Here is a 22,706-nt window from a genome sequence, read left to right as displayed (position 1 = left end):
CAGAGCTCTGAATTGGTAATGACTGGCTCCCAGCTGGAAGCGTAGATATCTTCTGGATCGCCTGTCCATTTTTATATGGCAGTACACATCTTGAAGATCTATGCAGCACATCCAATTGTCTTTTCCCAGAAAAGGGAGTATAGACCACAGTGTTACCATCCGGAACTTCGTTTTCTTTACCGACTTGTTCAGTCTGCTGAGATGCAAAATTGGTCTCCAGTCCCCCCTGTCTTTTCTGGAACTAAAAAGAACCTTGAGTAAATTCCGAATCCAATTTGGTCTGCAGGGACTTCTTGGATATGACTTTTTTTTTTTTCCTAGCAACTTTTGAATTTCTAAGGTTGCTTGATCCCTTTGACTGGGTGGTATGTCTGGGATGGCCTTTGATGGAAGGGGTGGAAGGGAGAAAGGAATGTTGTATTCCCTGGATATGATGGACTTTACCCATTTGTCTTGAGTCATGTTTAGCTAGGCTTTTGGGTACAGTGATAATCTCTCCCCGATTGCCTCCAGAGGTGGACAGGCGGGGCTTCTTTCAGGGTAGCACTCAGTCAGCCCAAACCAAACACCCTAATACTGGGTGATTTTAACTACCCTGCCATTAACTGGGAAAACTACTCATGTCCCAACACCTTTGCGCAACGGTTCTTGGAATTCATAAATTCCAACGCCCTGGGTCAACTAATCCATAGTCCTACCAGGGGCTCCAATATCCTAGCCCTGGTCATTACCAACATGGGAAAATCAATGCTCCATACCTATGGTCACCCCCTCGTTAGTCAGGTCTTGACCATAAGCTAATCACCCTTAACATCCACATCCCAATCCCAATCCCACCCCCCAGTAAAGAAACCACCATAAAAAACTTCTCCAAAGCCAACTTCATGCTACTCAAGTCAGAAGTGACAAACTTCATGACACCCATGCAGACGGGAACTGAAAGTTCAACTGCTGAATCCTACACTAAGGCACTGTACGAGCGCATCCACTCATGCATGAATCGTGCCATCCCAAATAGAACCAAAATGCTCTCATCCAAAAAAAGGAAGCCAATCTGGTGGTCCCCTGCCATAAACAAACTTTACAACAAAAGGAAGAAACTTTTGCAGAAAAGAGGAAATTCCCAGGATGCAAAAAACTCCCTTACTAGCCTCAGTAAGAAACTGAGATGCCTCATATAATCCTCCAAAGCTAGTTACGAAAATAAAATTGCCAAAGATTTCAAAGACAACCACAAAGCATTCTATAACTATGTCAAGAATCTAAATGGCAATGCTCAGATCTGCTCTGAGCTAAAACAGAATGGCATTAAATATACTGATCCGAAGGATATTGCCAATATCCTGGCAGATCGATTCAGTGCCAACTTCACCCCCTCTAACCACCCTAAATGGCCCATCTCAATACCGGATGATTGCCAAATTCCAGTAATAACGGCCACACAGGTACAAAACGCACTCTCTAAAGCCAAGAATACAGCATCCATGGGACCAGATGACATCCCGGCTGTGTACTACATGAACTACAATATGAACTGGCACCTCACCTAAGTGTCATGTTTAATCATAGCCTCACCTCAGGTTTTGTGCCCACTAAGTGGCAGAGCTACAGTTATCCCAATCCACAAGGGGATCCACCTTGGATCCCGGAAACTACCGTCCCATCAGTCTGACAAGCCTTATCTGCAAGGCCATGGAGCGTATTATCATGGAACTTATAAACAAAGACATTGGCAACCTTCAAACACTGGACCCCACCCAGTTTGGGTTTGTGAAGGGCCGATCTTGTCTCCTGAACCTGATTGACTTCTTTGAATCAGTCTCCAGAGCCATGGACAAGGGTAAGGTGGTCCACACAGCCTATCTAGACCTTGCCAAGGCCTTTGACACCATCCCCCATTCTGGAATCATAGATAAACTTACTAAGTTGGGCATTAATCCCTATGTCACCCAATGGGTTGCTAAATGGCTTACTGATGGAACCCACACTATAAAAGTAGCCGACTCCAAATCCAGCTCCAGACAAGTGGAGTACCTCAGGGTTCAGTCCTGGGGCTGCTCTTGTTTGGCATCTACTTCTCTGAAGTACAGGTCAACACTAAGGGACTCTGGCTAACAAAGTTTGCAGATGACTGCAAACTGGGAGCCATTATTGAATCCCCAAATGATGTGGATACTCTACAAAAGGGCCTTACAGAAACAGATGCTTGGTGCCAGAGCCATGGGCTCAAGCTCAAAGCCAAGAAATGTATTGTTATCCCCTTTGGGAAAAAACATGTATCCATGAATTACCATATAGGTGGTAGTACACTAAACACAGAAAGAGTGATAAGAGACTTAGGGACACAGGTGGACAGTGGTCTCACCTTCGATAACCACATCGCCACAACAGTCAGGAAATCCTTCTATGTGGCACACCTCATCACGAAGGGCTTTTCATCCAGAAAAAAGGAGGTCATTGTCCCACTGTACTCATCCCTCATTAGACCCATTATAGAATACAACGCCCCATTTGGTATGTACCTCTCAAGACATCTGTAGCAAATGGAAAGGCCTCAGAAATACCTCACTAAAAGAGTCACAGGCCTAAAGCAGATGCCTTACGCTGACCGCCTTAAAAACTCCAGCTATACTCTGTCGCATATCGTCTACTCAGAGGCAATCTCTGCTTAACATACAAGGCCATGTCAAACCCAGAGCTGTTGGACATGCTACACTTAAAGAAATCCCAATCCCTCAGAGCTACACTCTCCAGGGATCTAAACCTTGTCATCACAATAAACAAAACATGCTGGAGGGATAGGTTCCTGACCCAGAGACTCCCCAGACTCTGGAATAGATTGCCCATACATGTCAAGCAGAGTGCCTCTTTTGACCTCTTCAAGAGGAACCTTGACGATTGGATGGGAGAAAGGAAATTCACCCCAGAGATCACGTCAGTCGCCCTGCTAGACGGGGGTCCAGGAAAGTAAATAATGTGGGAAGAAATAGCCAGGGAATTGTTATGGCTAGGCTTGTATAGGCCCTAGGGCTGATAGCCTAGTAGCAACCTATGAACCTATGAGCGCTGGAAGGGTCTACCCGAGAATGTATCTCTGTCACCCTGATTCTGCAGAACCCCCCCCTGCCACAAGGGCGGCATCTTCCGTTATTTCCCCCTCTGCCCCTGGGAGAAAATTCATCATAAGTGTCTGGCGATACCCCTTTGGATTTCCGGAACCACATTTTTCCACCTGTCTGACCTTTGAGATAAGGTTTGGTAGGGACGGAAATACTTATTCCCATGGCAGACAGATTCTTGCCATCTTGCTCGCTCCTGGTAAGAGTCTCCTTCACTTTTGGCCTGAACAAGGACAAGCCATCAATAAAGGAAGACTTGAAGGGTTCAGCAAAGTCACACAAACACAGCCAGGAATGTCTCCTCAGGCTATTCCTGTGCCTGCTGCCCTGCTTGCTCCATTGGCCGCATAAGAAATGAGGCACATGAGGAGTTAGTTATAAAGGTTAAAGTCACAAGCTGAGAGCTTATCTTGTCAGATACCCCCACAGCTGTAGTGCCTTGGAGGGAATCTCCTAGCTCCTTGAGGAGATCCCTCTGAAGATAAGTGAAATGGGATAAATAATTCAGTGACCTAAGGGTAAAGGCCGCTGAAGAGAACATATGCTTCCCGTATCTGTCCATCGTTTGAGACTCCTTATTCGGCGTGTGGACAGATGCAGAAGTTTCAGCTAGTTCTTTCATGGTGGCCGCCGTCACCACCTTAGCATCTACTGGGACATCTTTGGTCAAAAACTGTCTGTCTTCCAGGGCTGTAATGATTTTGTTGGGCGTCCTCAGAACTGGCTCCTCCAACTCGGGAGAGCTCCATGCCTTTCGACTGACTACACCCAGGAGCTGGTCGAAAGGTGGAGACACCCAGGAGGTGGAAGGTCGAGAACCAGATTCCTCCAGGGACACAGACTCATCTTCAGAAAGGGAGAGAGTTTGCCAGCCACCTCTCTGTTTCAGGATCTCTAGGATGTCTGAAAAGGAGACATCCTCAGAGGGTAACCATGGGGACCCTTCTGAATCCTCTAAGTCAGTATCTGATGTGACAGACTCAGGGGAGTCTATGGGCTTTCTCTTACATGTCCTCTTCCGAGGGACCTCCGAGGGGGGGAGGATGTTCCAGGAAGATCTCTGAAGAGAGTGTTTTGCCCATTGGTGGGGTCCCTGGGCATTGGTTCTCTATGCTGGGGCTGGAGGGATGGAGTAGAGGTTGACACTGCCCCCTTGGGGGGAAGAGAAAATGGAGCTGAGAGTGGAGCAGTCTGAGGAAAGCACGCTCCATATCACCTCAAAGGCACCACAGTCCTGGGCCGGGAGAGCCTCTGGCTCCGTGGAACCAGATCATCTCCTCTGCACCAAGGAGGATGGCTGATGTGAGCGCCGTACTCACCTGCGCTGAAGCCCCGCGTGGGAGAGTTGGATCCGACAAGGCTTCGGTTCGACTCTGCACCCCGGAACCGACCAAAGAGTCTCGGCCCCCAGATCCCTCGATGAAAGACAACATCAAAGTGGCCAGAGCGGAGATCAGCACCGAAACTCCAGGAATGTTTTTTGGGTCCGACGGTTCCACCACTAGGACTTCCATGCACTCTGGCTCTGAACTCAACTGAGTTGGAGGAGGAACTGAAGGTAAAGAAAGTACTTGGGACAGCTCCGTGACCTTCTGGGCTGTGCTGGTGAGAATTTTTGCCAGGGCCGGTGTACAAAGCAACCTTCTAACCACCCGCTCCACATCATCATCCGAAAGGCTCCTGGATGACCAAGAGGAATGGGAGTATTTGTGACTACCCGTCACTGATTGCAATAGAGGAGACTGCGGCACCAAACGATTCTGGTCCAAGGATGGTGACCGGCTCCTTTTTTGACTACTAGATGGTTCCGAAACTGCAGATGGAACCAAAGTAGACTTTTCCTTCTTGGAACTGACAGGTTTCTGATCTGAAGAACTCAATTTTTCAGGTCTCTTCGATGGCTGAGAAGCTGGAGTCGAAGAAGTTTTTGATGATTTTTCTGAAGGTTTGGATGCCTGAGTCCCTTCAATTCCCAAATCAAAAGGCCCCTTTAACAAACCCCAAAGAATTAACTTATTTTTCCATTCCTGCAGGACCCTTGAACTGAACGCATGGCAAATGGAACCGGAATCCTGCAGGTGAATGGCACTTAAACAGTATACACAACTAGTGTGACCATCAGTGACTGACATTTATTTTGTGCAAGAATCACACTTTTTAAAGCCAGACTGTTTACCTGTCACTATTAGTCAAAATTTAGAAACAGAGGTGCAAGACACCAAATTAGGAAAAAGGATTTCACACAAGTGTAGACTACAAACACGACTACCCTAAAAGGATAAACAAGTTTTTTTTTTTTTTTTTTTTTTTTTAAAGGAAAGTAAGGCAGAAGAAGTTAGAGGAGGATCTCTAACTTAAATGACGTACTCCTCTAACCTGAGGAGATGCCTCTAATTTAAACGGCGAAAAGAATAACAGGGGGAGCCCTCTAACTAAAAACTGGCTAAAGAGAAAGAAAAAGGGAACCCTCTTAAGTTAAATGGATTCCTCAAAGGTGGTTGAGCTAGATAGAGGCCTAAGTGAAAAAACGGCGGCCCACACAAGACCAAAAAAACAGATCAGAAAGTCCTTTAAACAAGAATATAAAAACCCTTAAGATATAGTACACAAGGAGATTATTCTGCCAACCAAATATAAGCTAACAATTATACCAAATAGATTAAAAAAATCCACCTAGCCTGAGCCAGTGAAAAAGCAATCCTGAAGCTTCAAGCGACAAACGAGATCTGGGTAACAATCGCTAGGCATCTTGGGATAGTATTTAGCCTCGAACGAGTGAAAGCTCTCGAGCTTTAGTATATGGCCGAGTCGGAACCGAACCGTCAAGAATGAAGGCAAGATAGAACAGCATAACATCAAGTGTTTTGTATACACAAGAATGTTTATGAAAATTGTAAAAGACCTCTATTTTTGTATTAGGTTCTGTGACTTTGGGGCACAGGAGTGGTGATACTGAAAAATGTTTAGATATTAAAAGAAAATCAGATAGTAGATTTTATTAAATTCATACATGCCATAAATGTCAAATTACATGGTAAATGTTAAATCTATGCTTAGGCTTTGGTTATACAATCTGTTACTTTTCTTTTGCATAAGTAATTTAAATGCAAGTATTCTGGTGGAGTTTTTAGTGAAAGTGTTTGATGCCTTAATTGGCATCTTTTCAGCTATTTTTATTTTGATATTGCTTTACTTTGTATAGTACTGAGGTACTGGGATATACACACACTGAGGCAAGAATTAAAAAAAATGTTGATGTTGCTGGATTATAATGAAAAATGTGATCAAAATCATGGAGCATGACCCAGCAGGTATTATGCATAAAAGACAACATAGTGTTACCATGCCAGAGCTAATGCTGCATAGGTAAGCCATTCACGTATGAAATTGGTAGTCATCATGCAGAATTGCAGACTGTACTCTGGCAGGTCACATGACCTGCATCATTTAGCAGGCCAGTAGCGTACTTACCAACATGCGCATCTGTATGCACATTGAAGTGCTGCTTGTACAAAACAAGCACAACTCATCTGAAGGCTTGGTGGGCACACCACATTGACTCCATGGCTGAAACTGCAGAATAAAAGAACAGAAATGAAGAAAAACAAAATAACAAAGGACCAGTTATTACAAAGAAAACGAGAGCATAGACGAACCGGGCAAAAGCAACAATGATCAGTAGGATGTGCTACATTTTTGTACTACAGGTCTTGGAAGGAGGAAGAATGCAGCCAGCAGTGCAGTGATATAAATTCCTGGGGAGCAGCTGTGGCAGGACTGGGCAATAGCAGTGTTAGATGGATATGATGTGATGTGTCTCTTCACTGCTGTGTAGGACAGTAGCGCAGTTTATCAGTGTAATGTGTCTGCTGTTGCGCATGTGCAGCAGACAGTGAAACCATGCAGAAATAGCAAAAACATACAAATGAAATGTGTAGCCATCTGAAAGTAACAGCATGCAACAGGTATCAGACATGGTGTGGCAAATGGTGAGCAGGGTACAGGTTGGTATTGTACCCCATATCCTTTATAATACCAACAAGAGAAAGCAATAGACATGTAACCCCTGCAGTAGTACTGCAGCTTAACAAAATTGTAAGCAAACACAACTGCCTGAACATTGTCACTCCAGTGCTGTACCAGGCATACAGGCACAGTGAAATACAGTGGAATGAGCATTAATGTATTGCAAAATTGCCAGTAGATAATGGCACTGTGTATTTCCTGAATGGTCATCACATAGCTCTAAGGCACTGATCAGTATAAACTGCTGAAGTATTCGAAAGGAGACTTGCACCTTTACTTTCATTTTATGTCCGAGTTGAGTACGTTCTGCCATATGATGGCACTGTCGGAACATTAGTGTAGTTACATATGCATTTAAAATGTATACGAGTCATACAAGCAGGTATAAATATATACAATGGTTTCATTATTTAGCAGCAGCACTGTGCCGAGCAGGTGAGGAAGTATTTGTATATGGCAGTAGTACAGTGCATGTGCCCCGATGCCTGGATGGTCGTGTCTGCCTTCTCTGACAGCTGCGCCTGTTCTTATTTCTCTTTATAAGATGAAAAACGTAAAAAGATGGGAAAAATCAAGAACATACAATACAGAGGGACATCACAAACAGCTTCTAACTGTATGGTAAAGCTTAATTAAGACCAATCAGCAGAAGGTCAGGGTGGCTCCTCCTATGATCCCTGTAACAGTATCAACACTGTTCACCAGAATGGGTGATGCCTGTAACATCACTCTTCACTGGTGAGTGAGTGCCAGGCAACTGCCATATACTAGGTGCTTCATACAAGTTCCCTCCAGCAAGTGAAGGAAAGTCAGTTTCCTTGTAATATCTCACAAGAATCCTTCCAAATTCAAGCATTCCAGAAGCCATAGCTACTTGCCAGATTAAAACTAGTGTGAAAATGATAGCTGACCAGCTACATTGCACTTATTACAAACCATGTGATATATAGTCATGGACAAATGCCATTGTGATGCAGCCCGATGCCAATATGCAGTTGTGACAACAGTTGTATAGACTGGTGTTTTGTGTGTGTTTGTGAAAGTTGTCACATATAGAAGACCAGCTTTACCAACATATGAGCAGTACACTACCAAGGCACTGTGCTGGTACCAGCAGTTCTGTGTGATATTGCAACCCATATAGGCCACGTTTTATTACTTTTCTTTTATTGACCAGTAAAATGAACTCGTCCATGGGCCCATTCCAGGCATGACCCAGGTTCAGTTGCACAGTCAGGTACAGATATAACAATTAAATGTCTGTTACATAGATAATTTTGAAATGAAGAGGAAGTTTGCATGTCATAAACTATATTATATAGAGCATTTAGAAAAGATGGCGATATAGTTTGCATCTTACAGCAATAAGTTTTACATAGCAGAAAGAGTTGCATGGAAAAAGTATTGTCTAACAGAGTTGCAGAATTTGAGTATTTCACATAATGCACATTGATTACTCCTATGAATTTTTAGCAGTTTTACATATACGTACTTGTTCATGACATGTTTCTAGATACACAGTTAACAGTTTTGTTGTAATGTACATGGAAAGGTTCTAGTACAAGACCATATCGATATTCCAACTGAGAATGGATACTGTTTGGTAGTTTCTGAATTAAGGGTTGGGGAATTAAGGGTTGGGGAAGTAGCTAAGAGGAGAACAGTCTGACGCTTATGAAGAAGCTGAGAAGAGGGAAAGCACGAGTCTTGTAGGGAGCAGTCTAAAGCCTGTGGACAGGGAGTGAAGAAACAGAGCTAACCTTTGTCCGTTAAACAGGAGCATTTCTAAGTTCCCCTTAGGTGCTACATATGCTTCTTTTTCAAAATATGAGTACTTTCTCACATTCTGAGTTTTATGGGTAGATGGTAGCATTTGGAACGGGATGTTTTACTTGCAGATTTTTCAAAGCCTTGTTGGAGCTGTACAGTCTTGCAGAAATCATAAATTAGCCTACCACGTGTATGCACCTGCAGGCTCAGGCCCCTTACTGCAATGTAGAAGCTGCCCTCAAACTATTATTTGTGTGATTCAGAAACATTTCAGTGACATTTCTTCACTGGCATAATTGCTGCACACTGAGACCAGTAATAGTGAGATAAAAGCCATTGTAACAGTGTTCACCGTACTATTAATATTGCGATAGTATGCAGAACAAATATTTTGACAAAGGATACTGGAGTATTATACACACTAAAAATTAACTTACAACAGTTGCAGAAAAGAAATGCGGGTGATCAGTAGAGGGGGATGCAGAATGGATATCTAAAATGTATTGGGGGGGGTGTTGCTGAACAGCAACCTGCAGTCAGGGGTGGAAAAGGGAACCGAGAGCAGGCAGGGCACAGGTTCCTCCATCTCAATCCCACCTGTTGGACTGCTGAGTGACATGAATTGATGAAGTAGCCATGTTGAGAGACAACACAGGCATGTAGGGATGTGTTGGAAGAAATGCCCTCTGCTGCAGGTGTTCAGTTGTACGCAGTGAAAGGGGTTAGGCTAGGGAGGCATAGCTAAGTGGGTTAGACAGGATGTTTGCACACAGGATACACTTTACCTTGTGGGGGGGGTATCACAGGTCTATACAGACAAGATTGTAAGCTGAATGTTACAGCACAGTCTGTTTCCACACTATTCCAGCTGAATTACTGTGGAGAGATCTGTCCTGTGAAGAAACAGTATGTCAGGCATACCACATGTAACCACAGCTATAGCATGGATGGTGGACTGTTAGAGGGGACGAGTGAAATATTTATGCCCATGCCCTGACCACATATTTATGTTCCTGTGCACTTCTGCTACATTGGGACCAAAACGGTGCTGGAACATTAGAAACCTGGCAGAGGCAGAGGCATTATTATAGGCACTCTACATGTGCATAGTAGGCACATTCTAAGCACAGACAAAGCTGACAGAGCCTTTAATAAGTTTGTATGGCAGGACCCTGTGACATATCATTGACATGCTAAACAATGCTTGAAAACACAAGCCATTGTTTAAGAGAAAATGGGCACAAGTGAAGGTCTGTAATCAGACCTGGCTGTCATTCACTCAGAGGAGTCCTTGGTGCTCATTTCAGGGTACAGTGAGAGGACACTAACTGGTGGAAGCCTGGATGTGGGAGATGGGCTGATGGCAACATTCAGTGTCTGTCAAGGATGCAACCTTAATGAAGAGTATTGGGTTCCACATATAACTGATGAGTGCTAACTTTGGGGAATGTTCTGAATGTAAAACTGACTCGAAGTCCTGTTGCCTCTGCTACATCAATTACTTATGGGCTTGATAAGATAGGGCCTCTGTTTTGTTGTGCCAGAGAAAACAGCACCATCTTCTCAGAGTGAAAATGCAGTTGTGGAAGACAGTGTGTGCAGAATCTACAACTGTAACAGATCTTAATACAGAAAGTGTTGGTTCTGATGAAGTCCTAAAGTGAAAGAAGATGAAAACACTTAACCAACTGTAAGGAGTAAATAAATTGAAATACTTTTTGGAGATGTGTCCCAGTGTTTTTATTTCAATCCCAACCTTTGATGCAACGTGAGACATTTCTTTAGTTCATTAAAGTTTATTATCTGCAAACTCATAACAGTGGTGCTCAACCAGATATTGGTAATGGCAAATGGTAATATAAGCCTGCTGCATCCCAGACGGATACAAAATGCTGTCATCTGTCCAATATCCTCTCATTGTACCCTGAAATGGACACCAGGAACACTTCTGAGTGAATGAGAGTGGGCTCTGATGGCAGACTGTCACTTGTGCCTATTTGCTGAGGACATTGAAAGGTCACTTTGCAGCTTTTGCAGCCCCCATAAAGTATCATGGTACTGCCCACTATGGCTGTTGCCATACCCATGACCACTGCTCCCATGGCCTCACTGTGGGACTGCCCCATAGGGAAGGTATATTAGAGTCATGGAGTGTTAGCTTGCCATTGTGACCTACTGGTGGTAAGTGTGCAGTGACTCAGTGCAGCTACCTTCATGGGCATAACCTTCATGCTGATCCACTGCATTACATGGCAAGGTAATCATGACCCTACAGTTTCACATCACCTTTTCCAATGAATGTTGGTGGTAGTACCTTATGGTAAAGGGGATACCCATTTGGCCAAGGCCATCCACAGCCAGCATCATATCCACATGCAGACCCACAATCCTCCTCACATGCACACCCAAACAGCTGTAACAGATGGCAGAATGCTGTGTGTGTCCCTCCCATCACTATTGCACAACTGCCAAGAGCATCTAGTCATCTATCCCCCTCAGAACTCTGCACCACCTTATGACACAGAATACCCATCTGCCAATAATCTCCCAGCCATGTATCCCAATAATTCTTCCATATCCTCTAATCCAGCCTTCTTCACCAGTGCAGCCACTGCTGATCCTGGTCACTGTAACTGACCCACTTCTACAAATGATGGCAAATGTGCTCTTCCTTCTTCTTTGTGTTGTATGGGTCAGGTAATATGTAGTGAACAGTGTGGCCAGTCAGTGCACTGCACTGGACTGAAGACACTGAGTGTAGTATTCCATGCACCAGTTTTATTCTATGTTGCATCTGTCATTGCCCGTAGTTGTGGAATAGCCACTTCCTTTTTTGCCATTGCCTCAGCATACTCCACCTACCTGAGCCTTGTGTGATCCCATGCAACCATTTCCTGCAACAGCACCTCAACTGGCACTTCTGCTGCTGGCTCTGGTTTGTCTGGCACTCGTATGGCAAATGCATTCTCTATTTGTATGTGCCTGTCACTATATTGTGCAGTATGGCACAGACACCCGACATCTTGCTGCAGTCTCCCGGACATACTGCAGTGCACCACAAGGGGTGTATAGGCAATAGAAAGGGGCCTTTAACATTCTGAACATATGCTTATTTATGTTGCGAGTCAGCACTACTGCAGTGTTTTGTGATATCTCAGACATGCTCTGCAGGCTGCATATACAGTGGATATAAAAAGTGTACACACCCCTGCTAAAATGCCAGGTTTTTGTGATATAAGAAAATGAGACCACAATAAATCATTTCAAAAATGTTCCCACCTTTAATGTGACTTATAACCTGTACAATTCAATTGAAAAACAAACAAATCTGTTAGTGGAAAAATATAAAAAATAAAAACGTACAAGAAGCTGGTTGCATAAATGTACACACCCTTAAACTAATACTTTTGTTGAAGCACTTTTTATTTTAATTACAACATTCAGTCTTCTTGGGTAGGAGTCTATCAGCATGGCACATCTTGACTTGGCAATGTTTGCCCACTCTTCCTTGCAAAAGTGCTCCAAATCTGTCAGATTGCGAGGGCATCTCTTGTGTACAGCCCTCTTCAGGTCACTCCACAGATTTTCTATTGGATTTAGGTCTGGGCTCTGGCAGAGGCATTCCAAAACTTTAATTTTCTTCTGGTGAAGCCATTCTTTTGTTGATTTGGATGTATGCTTGGGGTCATTGTCATGTTAAAAGGTGAAATTCCTCTTCATCTTCAGCTTTCTAGCAGACGCCTGAAGGTTTTGGGCCAAAAGTGACTGGTATTTGGAACTGTTCATAATTCCCGCCACCTTGACTAAAGCTCCAGTTCCAGTTGAAGAAAACCAAACCCAAAGCATGATACTGCCAACACCATGCTTCACCGTGGGGATGGTGTTCTTTTAGTGACGCGAAGTGTAGTTTTTGCGCCAAACGTACCTTTTAGAATTGTGGCCAAAAGGTTCAACGTTGGTCTCATCAGACCATAACACATTTTCCCACATGCTTTTGGGAGACTTGATGTATTGTTTTGCAAATTTTAGCCAGACCTGGATGTTTTTCTGTGTAAGAAAAGGCTTTTGTCTTGCAACCCTACCCCATGGTCCAGACATATGGAGAATACGGGAGATTGTCACAAGTAGTATACAACCAGTACTTGCAAAAAATTCCTGCAGCTCCTTCAGTGTTGCTGTATGTCTCTTGGCAGCCTCCCTGACCAGTTTTCGTCTGGTCTTTTCATCAATTTTGGAGGGACGTCCAGTTCTTTGCAACGTCACTGTTGTCCCATATTTTCTCCACTGTTTGATGACTGTCTTTACTGTGTTCGATGGTATATCCAATGCTGTGGAAAATTTTTTTGTAGCCTTCTCCTGACTGATGCCTTTCAACAATGAGATCCCTTTGATGTTTTGTAAGCTCTCTGCGAACCATGGCTTTTGCTGTAGCAGGCAACTGAGTAAATGTCAGGAAAATCGTACTAGGACAGCTGAACTTTATTTGGGGTTAATCAGAGTCTCTTTAATTGATGGCAGGTTTGTACCCAACAAGACTGAATGCTATAATTAAATCAAAAGGTGCTTCAACAAAGTATTAGTTTAAGGGTGTGTACACTTATGCAACCATCTTATTGTATGTTTTTTAATGTTTATATTTTTCCCCTAACAGATTTGTTTGTTTTTAAATTGAATTGTACAAGGTTATAGATCATATTAAAGGTGGAAAAAATTTTGAAATGATTTATTGTGGTCTCATTTTTGTTTATATCACAAAAACCTGACATTTTAAAAGGGGTGTGTACACTTTTTGTACACACTGTAGGTGTTATGAGTCATTGTTCCAGCACATATCCAACATCACCTGCATCACATAAGAAAGAGCACATTTGAGTGGATGGCATTCTAATCGCTAGCTGGTTTGTTTTTGCCTATTGGGTTGATTGCACTTCCCAGTTTAAATGCCTTGAAATCACCCCACACAAATAGTTGATATAGGTCAGGCATATGTCAATTGTGAGCATTGTGGAAACTGCCTGCCTGGCACCACACAGATCTTTTGCAAGTAATATCATGTGCATTGCTTAAAACCAGGCAATTGATGTTGAAAACCCTTCTATTTAACATATCAGTAAGCCATGTGGACCAGATGGAGCCCTGCTTGTGATGTAGGAACTGGACAATTTGTTACTTGGAAGGAGAATTGATGTGAATCTTTTCAGCTATTTACATATGCCCTCCCCCACAATCCCCATGGTATTTGGTATCTCAAAGATGCAGAAGAGTGTATCAGACCCCCCATTGCACCCTATAGTGCAAAATTTATTGACAAAAAAATAAAAGTGAATCTACACAGCGAAAAGCATATTTGTAAAGACTCCTGGTTCTTTTTAGCCACCATAGAGGGAACGCATTTTGATTTGAGATTTACACAGCATCATTCCCCAGGATGTAGAAATTAGTATGGCAGTTACAGAAAAGGACTCCCACAGCATCACATCAGCCTTTGAAGATGTGTTAGAGCTGGTGTTGAGCAACAGTTTTTTTGTTTTTTAACTGTGATTTTTATCTTAAAAAATGGGGTAGCTATGGGTTCCCCTTGTGGCAGAACGTTTGCTAATATAGTGATGGCCCAATGGGAGTACCAGTACATTTTAGATCATCCAGAGTACAAGGATAGACAAGATTTGCACATTACCTAGATGACATTTTTATTTTACGGAGGGATGGGATAGAAGGAACTGAGGCATTTTTAACATAAATCAGCACTAGTAATTTTTTGAAATTTGCATATGAATTCGATAGTGAGAAAATATCTTACCTGGACGTCCTCCTCAATAAGGACAGGGATAACCACAGGTTTATAGCTATGACTTTTAGAAAACCCACTTATTCACATTCCTTTCTCCATTTCGATAGCTACCACTCCTTCCATTAGAAGAAATCTTTGGTGAAGGGCAATTGGTTAGAGCTGCTAGATTGGTCACCTCAGATGAGGACTTCCACAATGAATGTGAACTTTTACTGGGTATGTTCCATAAGAGAGGATACCTCGATGGACTGTTAGAGGAACTTAAGTTGGAGGTTATGAGAAAAAGAAAAAAAACGGATGGTATAAACTTATCTTAGGGGATCAGTAAATTTTTATAATTAAAACCATAGGGGTGAAGTGGAGGAGGAAGTAACTGGGGATTTGATCAGACCTCATTACTCCTGAATTTCATAACTACCTTTGTTATGGAGCACAGAACACTTAAACGGGTTATTGAAAAAAGTCATCCGACGGTCTAGGCTTGCTTCCCCAGTCCGATACATTATTTTCACTTCTCAAAAGCCAACTACTAAGAAAGTTTATGGCAGCAAATGGAAGAGGTTTGTGTTCTGGGCTTCCAATGAAAACATTTGTCCCTTTTTGACATCTATTCCTGATGTTCTGCATTTCCTTGTGTGCATTTTCAAAGAAGGAGCCAGTTTTTCTACCATCAGACTCCAGCTAGTGGCTATTTCTAACTTTCATTCCAGCGCCATTCTCAAATCCCCTTCAGCTTCTAAACTATGCAAGGCCTTCTTGAAAGGGGTCTTTCTCCTCAAGCCTCCAGTAAAGGATCCCTCTCCATCATGGGATCTCATTGTGTTTTCTTCAAAGCCTAACACAAAAACCTTTTTAATCAGAGGGTGACTGTGACCTAAAGTTTCTTTCATGGTAAACAGTCCTCCTCATTGCCATCACCTCATCTAAGAGAATGTTGGAAATTCAGGCCTTTTCCACTAAGCCACCTTACATAATTTTCCACAAGGGTAGAGTCTCTTTTTGCGCAAACCCTACTTTTATGCCAAGGTAGCTGCAGAGGTCAGTCTTAACAAGACTATCCAACCACCAGTCTTTTCTCCTAATTTCTGTAATGATGGAGAATGATTGTTGCATTCATTAGATATTCACAGACAGTTTTGGTTTTACTTTCACAGGACTATGCCCTTCTGAAAGTCAGACCATTTATTTGTTTCTTTCTCTACTATCCGTCTAGGTCAGACAGTTTCAAAGGTTACTCTCGCCAAATGGATTATAGAGTGGATCTCCTTCATTTATGACAAAAATGTGTTAAAACTACCTTGCCCTCCTAAGGCCCATTCCACCAGGTTAATATCTAACTCATCTGCCTTTTTTTACAGGGCCTGTTTAGATATCTGTGCTGCAGCTACTTGGTCTAAGGCTCCCAATTCCCAGAGCAGGGCTTCATTCGGTTCAGCTGTGTTCTGGCATACCCTTCCTTGAGACCACCCAGGAGTTGTATAGCTGGGGACGCTACCTGTTGGTGAGGAGGAATGAAAGAGACAACATCAGATTTATTAGTTATGCTCTTACCATAACTTGGTATCTGTGTTCTCTTCTTTCATTCCTCACTTCCCACCCAACCCACTTCCTGACATTTTGGAAGACCTGAAGAGACTTATTTTTGGGGAACTGTGGTTCCTGGGTTTGTCACTCATCATGGAGTTGCATACATATATATATATATATATATATATATATATATATATATATACACACACACGTGTGTGTATATATATATATATATATACACACACACACGTGTGTGTGTATATATATTTTTATATATATGTACATACTTATATGTGTATAATTTGAAATTTCCTCTTCTCTGTTCTCTGTTTCCTATGGGCGCAAATTCAATCTGAGGAGTTTAGTTAGTGTATGGGGCATTCTGGGTAGTGGGAGGAGCTCGAGACTTGGATCCTAGTCTGAAGAAATGTGGCCAAGACGGATCCGTAACCCATTTGTAAGGAGGATTGAAAAAAGACAACACAGATACCAAGTTATGGTAAGTACAAAGCTAATTGTCTTGTCTGTCCCTGTAACCATGTCTTTGATTTCAGGGAAGTGCTGACACTGTATCTGCCTTGGTCAGAGTTTTAGGGACTGAATATTTAAGTGTTAGTATTATTTAGGTGGGGGGTAGGAACAAAATTGGAAATTGTGTTTTGCTTGAGACTTGTTTTTCTAATTTATTTAATTTCTTTACAGGTTGAACAGGAGCTTAAACGCTTACGTGATCCACTGAAGTTGAAGCTTCCAGTCCAACAAGTTGATGACAAAGACTGAACACTTTCCTTCCTGACTAGTTCTAATCTTTGCACTTAAGATGCAGTAAAATCCATTTTGAAAATAAGAATAAAGAGATATATAATTAAGTTTTAATTGAGCTTAAGTTTGATTTTTAAATATTGTAGCAGCATTGTATTGCAAGTATAAAAGAGAATCTGGATATTGGGGGAATAAAAGAGGGAATGTGGTTATTAATACAGTACTGTCCTTTTTTTAGTGTTGATGTGCCTGGGACAGGGTTTACTTAGACATTACCTGGCAGTATTACTCAACTATGATGGTCTCCTTGCAAGACTATGGAAATTAGCAGCAGAAGCATCTCTTCTGTCTCTTTTTTTTTTCTTTATATGATAAAGGGATAAGTTGGGGAAGTTAGATTTGTTAACAGATAGATGGCACAGCATACTTTTCCAGTGTCTTAAATGGACAACTTTAAACTCTACAAGCTGCAGTGAACTGCAGTATGAAATCACTATTCCCTGGAGGGATTCCAAAACTGTAACTGAACATTGCAGCATAGTTAGTCTGGAGAAATTGTTATCTACAAAGCAGGCTTACACTGAAATAACCATAATATGTTCATCTTACTACTAGATAGCCAGCACGGATAAAATTCAAACAATGGATGTACCTTAACACAGCATAAATATTAAGGCAGTAGCCTATGTAGCACCACTGAAAGCCTTTGGAGAAGCATCTGCAAATTTCCGGTCATATTCTGATCCAAGGAGCTGCTATTCTCTGTGAGATTTATCTCTGAATTGTATAATTGTCAGGAATAACAATCTCACAAGCAGTACACTGACAAAGGAGATGACGTAATCCATATGAAATGTGCATTTAAATGTGTGTAGGTCCTTGTGAGATTGATTAATGGTTATTATTTTAACTTGAAATTCTAACACAGAATAAGACACAGACATGAATGGTAATGGATGGGATTCTCAAAACTAAGCACAGTTGAAACTGATGAATTGTCAGTCACAAAATGACTGGGTGCTGAATATAAGCAACTTACAAATCCATGCAATCTGGTTATGTTTAGTCCCTCCCACCCATTCAGGAAATGGTTTATTCAACAGTGAGCCCTAAATCAGGCAGTTGTGTAGCTCTGTGCGGCACTCAGACGTTCCCAGTGAAATATACCAGTTATACACAGTGTGCACAAATTCCACATTTAGTCTTCTGCACTAACTGCTACATGCAGCTACAGTTTATATAATAATGACTGGTGTTCTTGACAGATTGTTTTACGAGAATTATTTACTTGGCCCTAAAAGGAGCAGTTCTGAATGCTGTTCTTCACCCTATTATTGATGCACAATTGGCTTACTTGGGTTCGGTCACACTTTGAGGCTTGCGGGCTGCAACTCATTTAATTTATTTTTCATGGTGGCTCAAGCTAGTGCTGTTCACCTGTTTTCTAAAGTAATGGTCCTGGTGAGAGTAGTAATTTTCCAGTCGCAAGTCTGCAATTAATTCTGCAGGATTCTCAGACAAGGTAAAAAATACAATCCCTCCAATAGTAAGAGCAATAATCCCTCTGACGTGCCCATAGTCTGCCCCAGGGCCTTCTAGAAAAGTGGGCCACACCAGATATGTCTGCTGGGTACTGAAGGGAACATCCACATAAGGAGCCCAGACCACCTCAGCTGACTCTTGTCAACATGGAGGAGGTGTAAAGTGGAATACTGAATTATTAAAATCTTAACTCTGTCACAGAGGGTTGGTCTAGTTATCTGGTTAAGAAAGGCTCTTTCTGCCACTTGTATCCTTGAAATTACCCTTTCAGTCATTACTTCACACTCCATTGGAGATATAGTTTGCTGTATAATTGTCCACAGTTGCCCTCTTTAGGAATTGCATTTTGACTAAACACAGAACACCAGCCAAGTTAACTTATTTTTCAGGATGATTTAGTTTGGAGCTTTTCCTGATTTGTACTTTATGATCAAATGAAGGCATGTAGAGACCAATGCTGAGCCACTGGGTGATTGTTCTTATTTGAGCCAGTAATTTCTGCTTCCAGAATAACTTTTTTGAACTAGTCCTTAATAGACAAACGTGCTTGATTCACTATTGCTAGGATAGATGTAAGCAAGTTTAAAAGTACGAATTTATGCAACAATTGAAATGCTTTTTTATGAACATGTTTTGCCTAAATCCTTAGGCCAGTGGCACCTTATTTTTTAGTAACTGTGCCAGATCGGGTTTCTTTAGTGGCATGTAATTCATTCTGGATTAGTGTAGATTTTAACTGCTGTTTGCAGTTCATGTTTTCTTGCTGCATATTTTTAGGTGTTTTCTCTTTGCATTGTATAGATATTTATTAGAAATTCAGACATACAGTGGTGATATTCAGCACATACTTTCAGCCTTGGATACAAGTTGTTTGAGGGTCAGCATAGGTCATTAATGGTAATCCCATTGATGGACAACTCATCAACAGCCACCAAATAAAATCTTGTGTTGGCTGATGGAGGTATGCCAAATTAGAGGTAGCACATCACAGGGAGTAATTTCCTCTATTTCCTCTTACCTCTGAGGTTGCATTGAGCATTTTATCTGATGAAGGGCACAGCCCAAAATCGCTCATCTCGATGGTTTTACTTCATTTTGTTTGTTTTTATTGTGTTGAATGATTAAACTGTCTCTTCCTAAGTGTTGGTAGCTGCTATTTTTTCTTTGGACTGTTGGTGTTGAGCAGCATTACCTTCAGTGAGGTACTATTTGCTTGTTTTTTGAATTTACCTCTGAGTTTGTATGACCTTGGTGTGGCTATGCATTAGCCTAGAATTAGTAGGAGGGGAACACACAGTTCCTTGTCTGGTAGTGTAAGGGGTTTGTTGCAGTTCATCAAAAGTTTTGACCATTACATTGGTTTTGGTGAGTGGCCATCATCAAGTTTTCCACTGGCAAAGTTGCAATTGGCTGCAAGACACAAGTCCATTAGTTTGACATGGCAATGTCCATTTTAGCCTATAAACCACATGGTCCCTCTTTGAGGGGTCTTCTGCAGTGGACAAAAATCTTGTGTAATTCTAGCAACTCTTTCTGTGAATCTTCTAACAGTCTTCAGTCCCCATTAAAAAGAACTACAGGTGCTTCTGAGCCATACATGGCAAAGAAGGTTAAGAGAGATGTGTACATTACTGGTCACTGTTTTGTTTTAGTTGCTTGCACAGTTTAGATTTCCTTCTGATATGCATCCGTTGTAAGAATTCTAGGCCATTCTAAATTTGACTGTAGTAGTCATCTCATGATCAAAGACCAAGCAGTGTTAAAGTTTTAATGACCTTCCATCAGAGTTTCCCTTGAGGACTTCATCCCAGTGATCCTAAAAGCAGTCCCAACTATTTTCCAAGGCTTCTGGAGTAGGACTGTAGTTCTCTGAGCTTGGTACAACTTGGAAAGTCATGACCCAGAACAAGTAGGTTTTTGATGTCCTAGAAAAAGGCTGTGTCTTAAATTTGTTTGGCATGCTCTCAACTCATCTTCTTGTGCAGCATAATTATTGTTTCATTTTGAATTGCCTCTGTATGATGTATGGATACCATTCTTCTAGGGGAACAGGGAATGGGATTTGTGGTGGTCCCCAAGAAGTCTGACTCCTACCAGTCATAAACATCTTTGAATTCAGATGTACTTAAGTAAAATGAAAATCTGATATTTTCAGTCTTCACATAATTTTTGACTGTGGGCTCGGTTCTGAGCCTCTGAACCAACTCTGCCATTATTCCAACTCACTCCTTCCAAATTTCTCAAGCTAAGCTCTACCCACAATGCTCCTCACCAAATAACTTCAGATCTCTTTTGCTGCTTTGGAGTGCCAGGCGCATTCTGTCTGAACGCTCAAGCAGTAGCTTACTGTAAGTCTTATTTTATATCTTTTTTTCTTCTAGACTCTTCTAAAGTTCTTGTATTTCCTACCCACTCCTCTTTAAATACTCTATACATTGTGTGAGTGAGGCTTTTTCCCGTATTTCTACCTTTGGTCATTTCCTGAGTACTATTGTTGGTACCTTTCCCTTTTACCTTTGGGTAATTGTATATACCATTGCTGGTATCCCCTTCCTTCTTTTCCAGAGCTTTGTTCTGTCCTGTAATTTTCTGGTGTGTCTGCGAGTGTGCATGTTATTAGTAGTCATTACCTTTTTTTGTCAATGGCTGACAAAACTCAAAAAACATCTGAGACTCAGTGCCAACAGCATCGCCGGAACCACTAACTAAAATCGTGAAGATTCCTACAGTTCCGACAACTCCTTCAGAACTGGTAACTCAAGCTGGCCATTCTTCAGCATCAGTGGTGCCTGCTACTGCACTGACTACTTTGACACAGAGCGCTTCATCAACTTTGGACACCTCCTCTTCAGTACCATGGAACCGAAGACTACTCAACCATTTCTGTCCCACGATCCAGATACTCACCTTCTATTCATCCATTTGTGGACCGTCCTTCTAGCCATTTTTTGGAGGGACATCCATCAAGATCTCCATCACAGTCCTCCATTTGATCCACCAAGAGTCTATATGAATCCAATATTATGAGACTAGTGGATCAGCTCCTTACAGTGAGGAGGCTTCCTCCTTGCACAGTTCCTAGCCAGGTTAGCTCTGGAACCTTCAAAAACAGGCAGGAACCACTCAAAAAATAAAATAAACTTGAAGGCTGTGTTCTTAGCCGAGGCGCTAGAGGCAATAAAGTTTTTTATTTTATCTTTTGAGTGGTTCCTGCCTGTTGTTTTTGAATATTTCTTCTTGCTGCTGTGGTTTTGTAGCTCTGGAACCTTATCTTCCTCCACACCATTGTTAATTCCTCCTTCGACTCCAGTTGAGCTTTCGGAGTCCCTGGTGCCGACCTTTCCAGCTTCATCTGTTTCAGTGCTTATCAGAGCTCTTTCTCCAACACTGATAGTTTCCCTGAGCTCCTCTGGTGTGTTGGATCAGGAGAACTTCCCAACACACCAGAAAGCATCCAGAATTTACTCAAGATTCTTTTTAGTGCCAAAAAAAAACAGGACTGGAAACCAGTTTTGGATCTCAGCTAGTTAAACAAATCTGTTCAACAAACCAAATTCCGGGTGGTCATGGTTTAGTCTGTACGTACGTCGTTCTTGGAAAAAGACAATTGGATGTGCTCCATAGATGATCTGGATGCATATTACCATATAAAAATGGACAAATGGTCCAAGAGATTCCTGTGCTCCTGGCTGAGGGCCAGTTGCTACCAGTTCAGATCCCTGTCTTTTAGCTCACCACAGCACCCGGCTGTTCACCAAATGTATGGCAGTGATAGCAGCCCACCTCAGACTGCTAGGATTCCGTGTGTTTCCATATTTAGACAACTGGCACCTTAACACTCCCACCAGGCATCAACTCTTAAAGGCAAGGGATCTACATCTTTGTTCCACATTAAGAATATCAGTAAATTATGAAAAGTCCCATTTCGAACCTTCCCATCAGCTAGAATTCATTGGAACTGCTCTAAACACAGTCACAGGCATTCCGTCCCTTCCCCTAGAAAGACTCCAAAGGATCAGATCATAAGTCAGAAAGATCATTCAGAAAAGAAAAGGGTCAGCGAGGCTAATTTTACAGGCTGCAGGGTCAGTGGCAGCCTCCATCACTCTGGTTCCTCTGGCCAGGTATCACATGCGAATCCTGTAATGATTTCTAGCCTCCCAGTG

General features: G+C 42.1%; 1 protein-coding gene across 3 annotated transcripts in view; it reads left to right on the top strand.

Moving 5' to 3' along the window:
• LOC122793380 (calcium uniporter protein, mitochondrial-like) overlaps window positions 1–17,112 on the top strand; it is a 1,332,984-nt gene extending 1,315,872 nt beyond the window's left edge. For all 3 annotated transcript variants that reach the window (XM_044061335.1, XM_044061334.1, XM_044061336.1), the window contains one exon: window positions 16,939–17,112. In XM_044061335.1, coding sequence (XP_043917270.1) covers window positions 16,939–17,016 — 78 coding nt within the window. In that variant the 3' untranslated portion in view covers window positions 17,017–17,112. The remainder of the gene's footprint in view (window positions 1–16,938) is intronic.
• Window positions 17,113–22,706: the final 5,594 nt, after the last annotated feature.

This window comes from Protopterus annectens, chromosome 2.part0, assembly GCF_019279795.1.
Source record: "Protopterus annectens isolate FY-2018-M chromosome 2.part0, PAN1.0, whole genome shotgun sequence".
NCBI classification, from domain to species: Eukaryota; Metazoa; Chordata; order Ceratodontiformes; family Protopteridae; genus Protopterus; species Protopterus annectens.
Note: the sequence above shows the minus strand (reverse complement) of the source record. Positions and strands in the feature narration are given on the sequence as shown.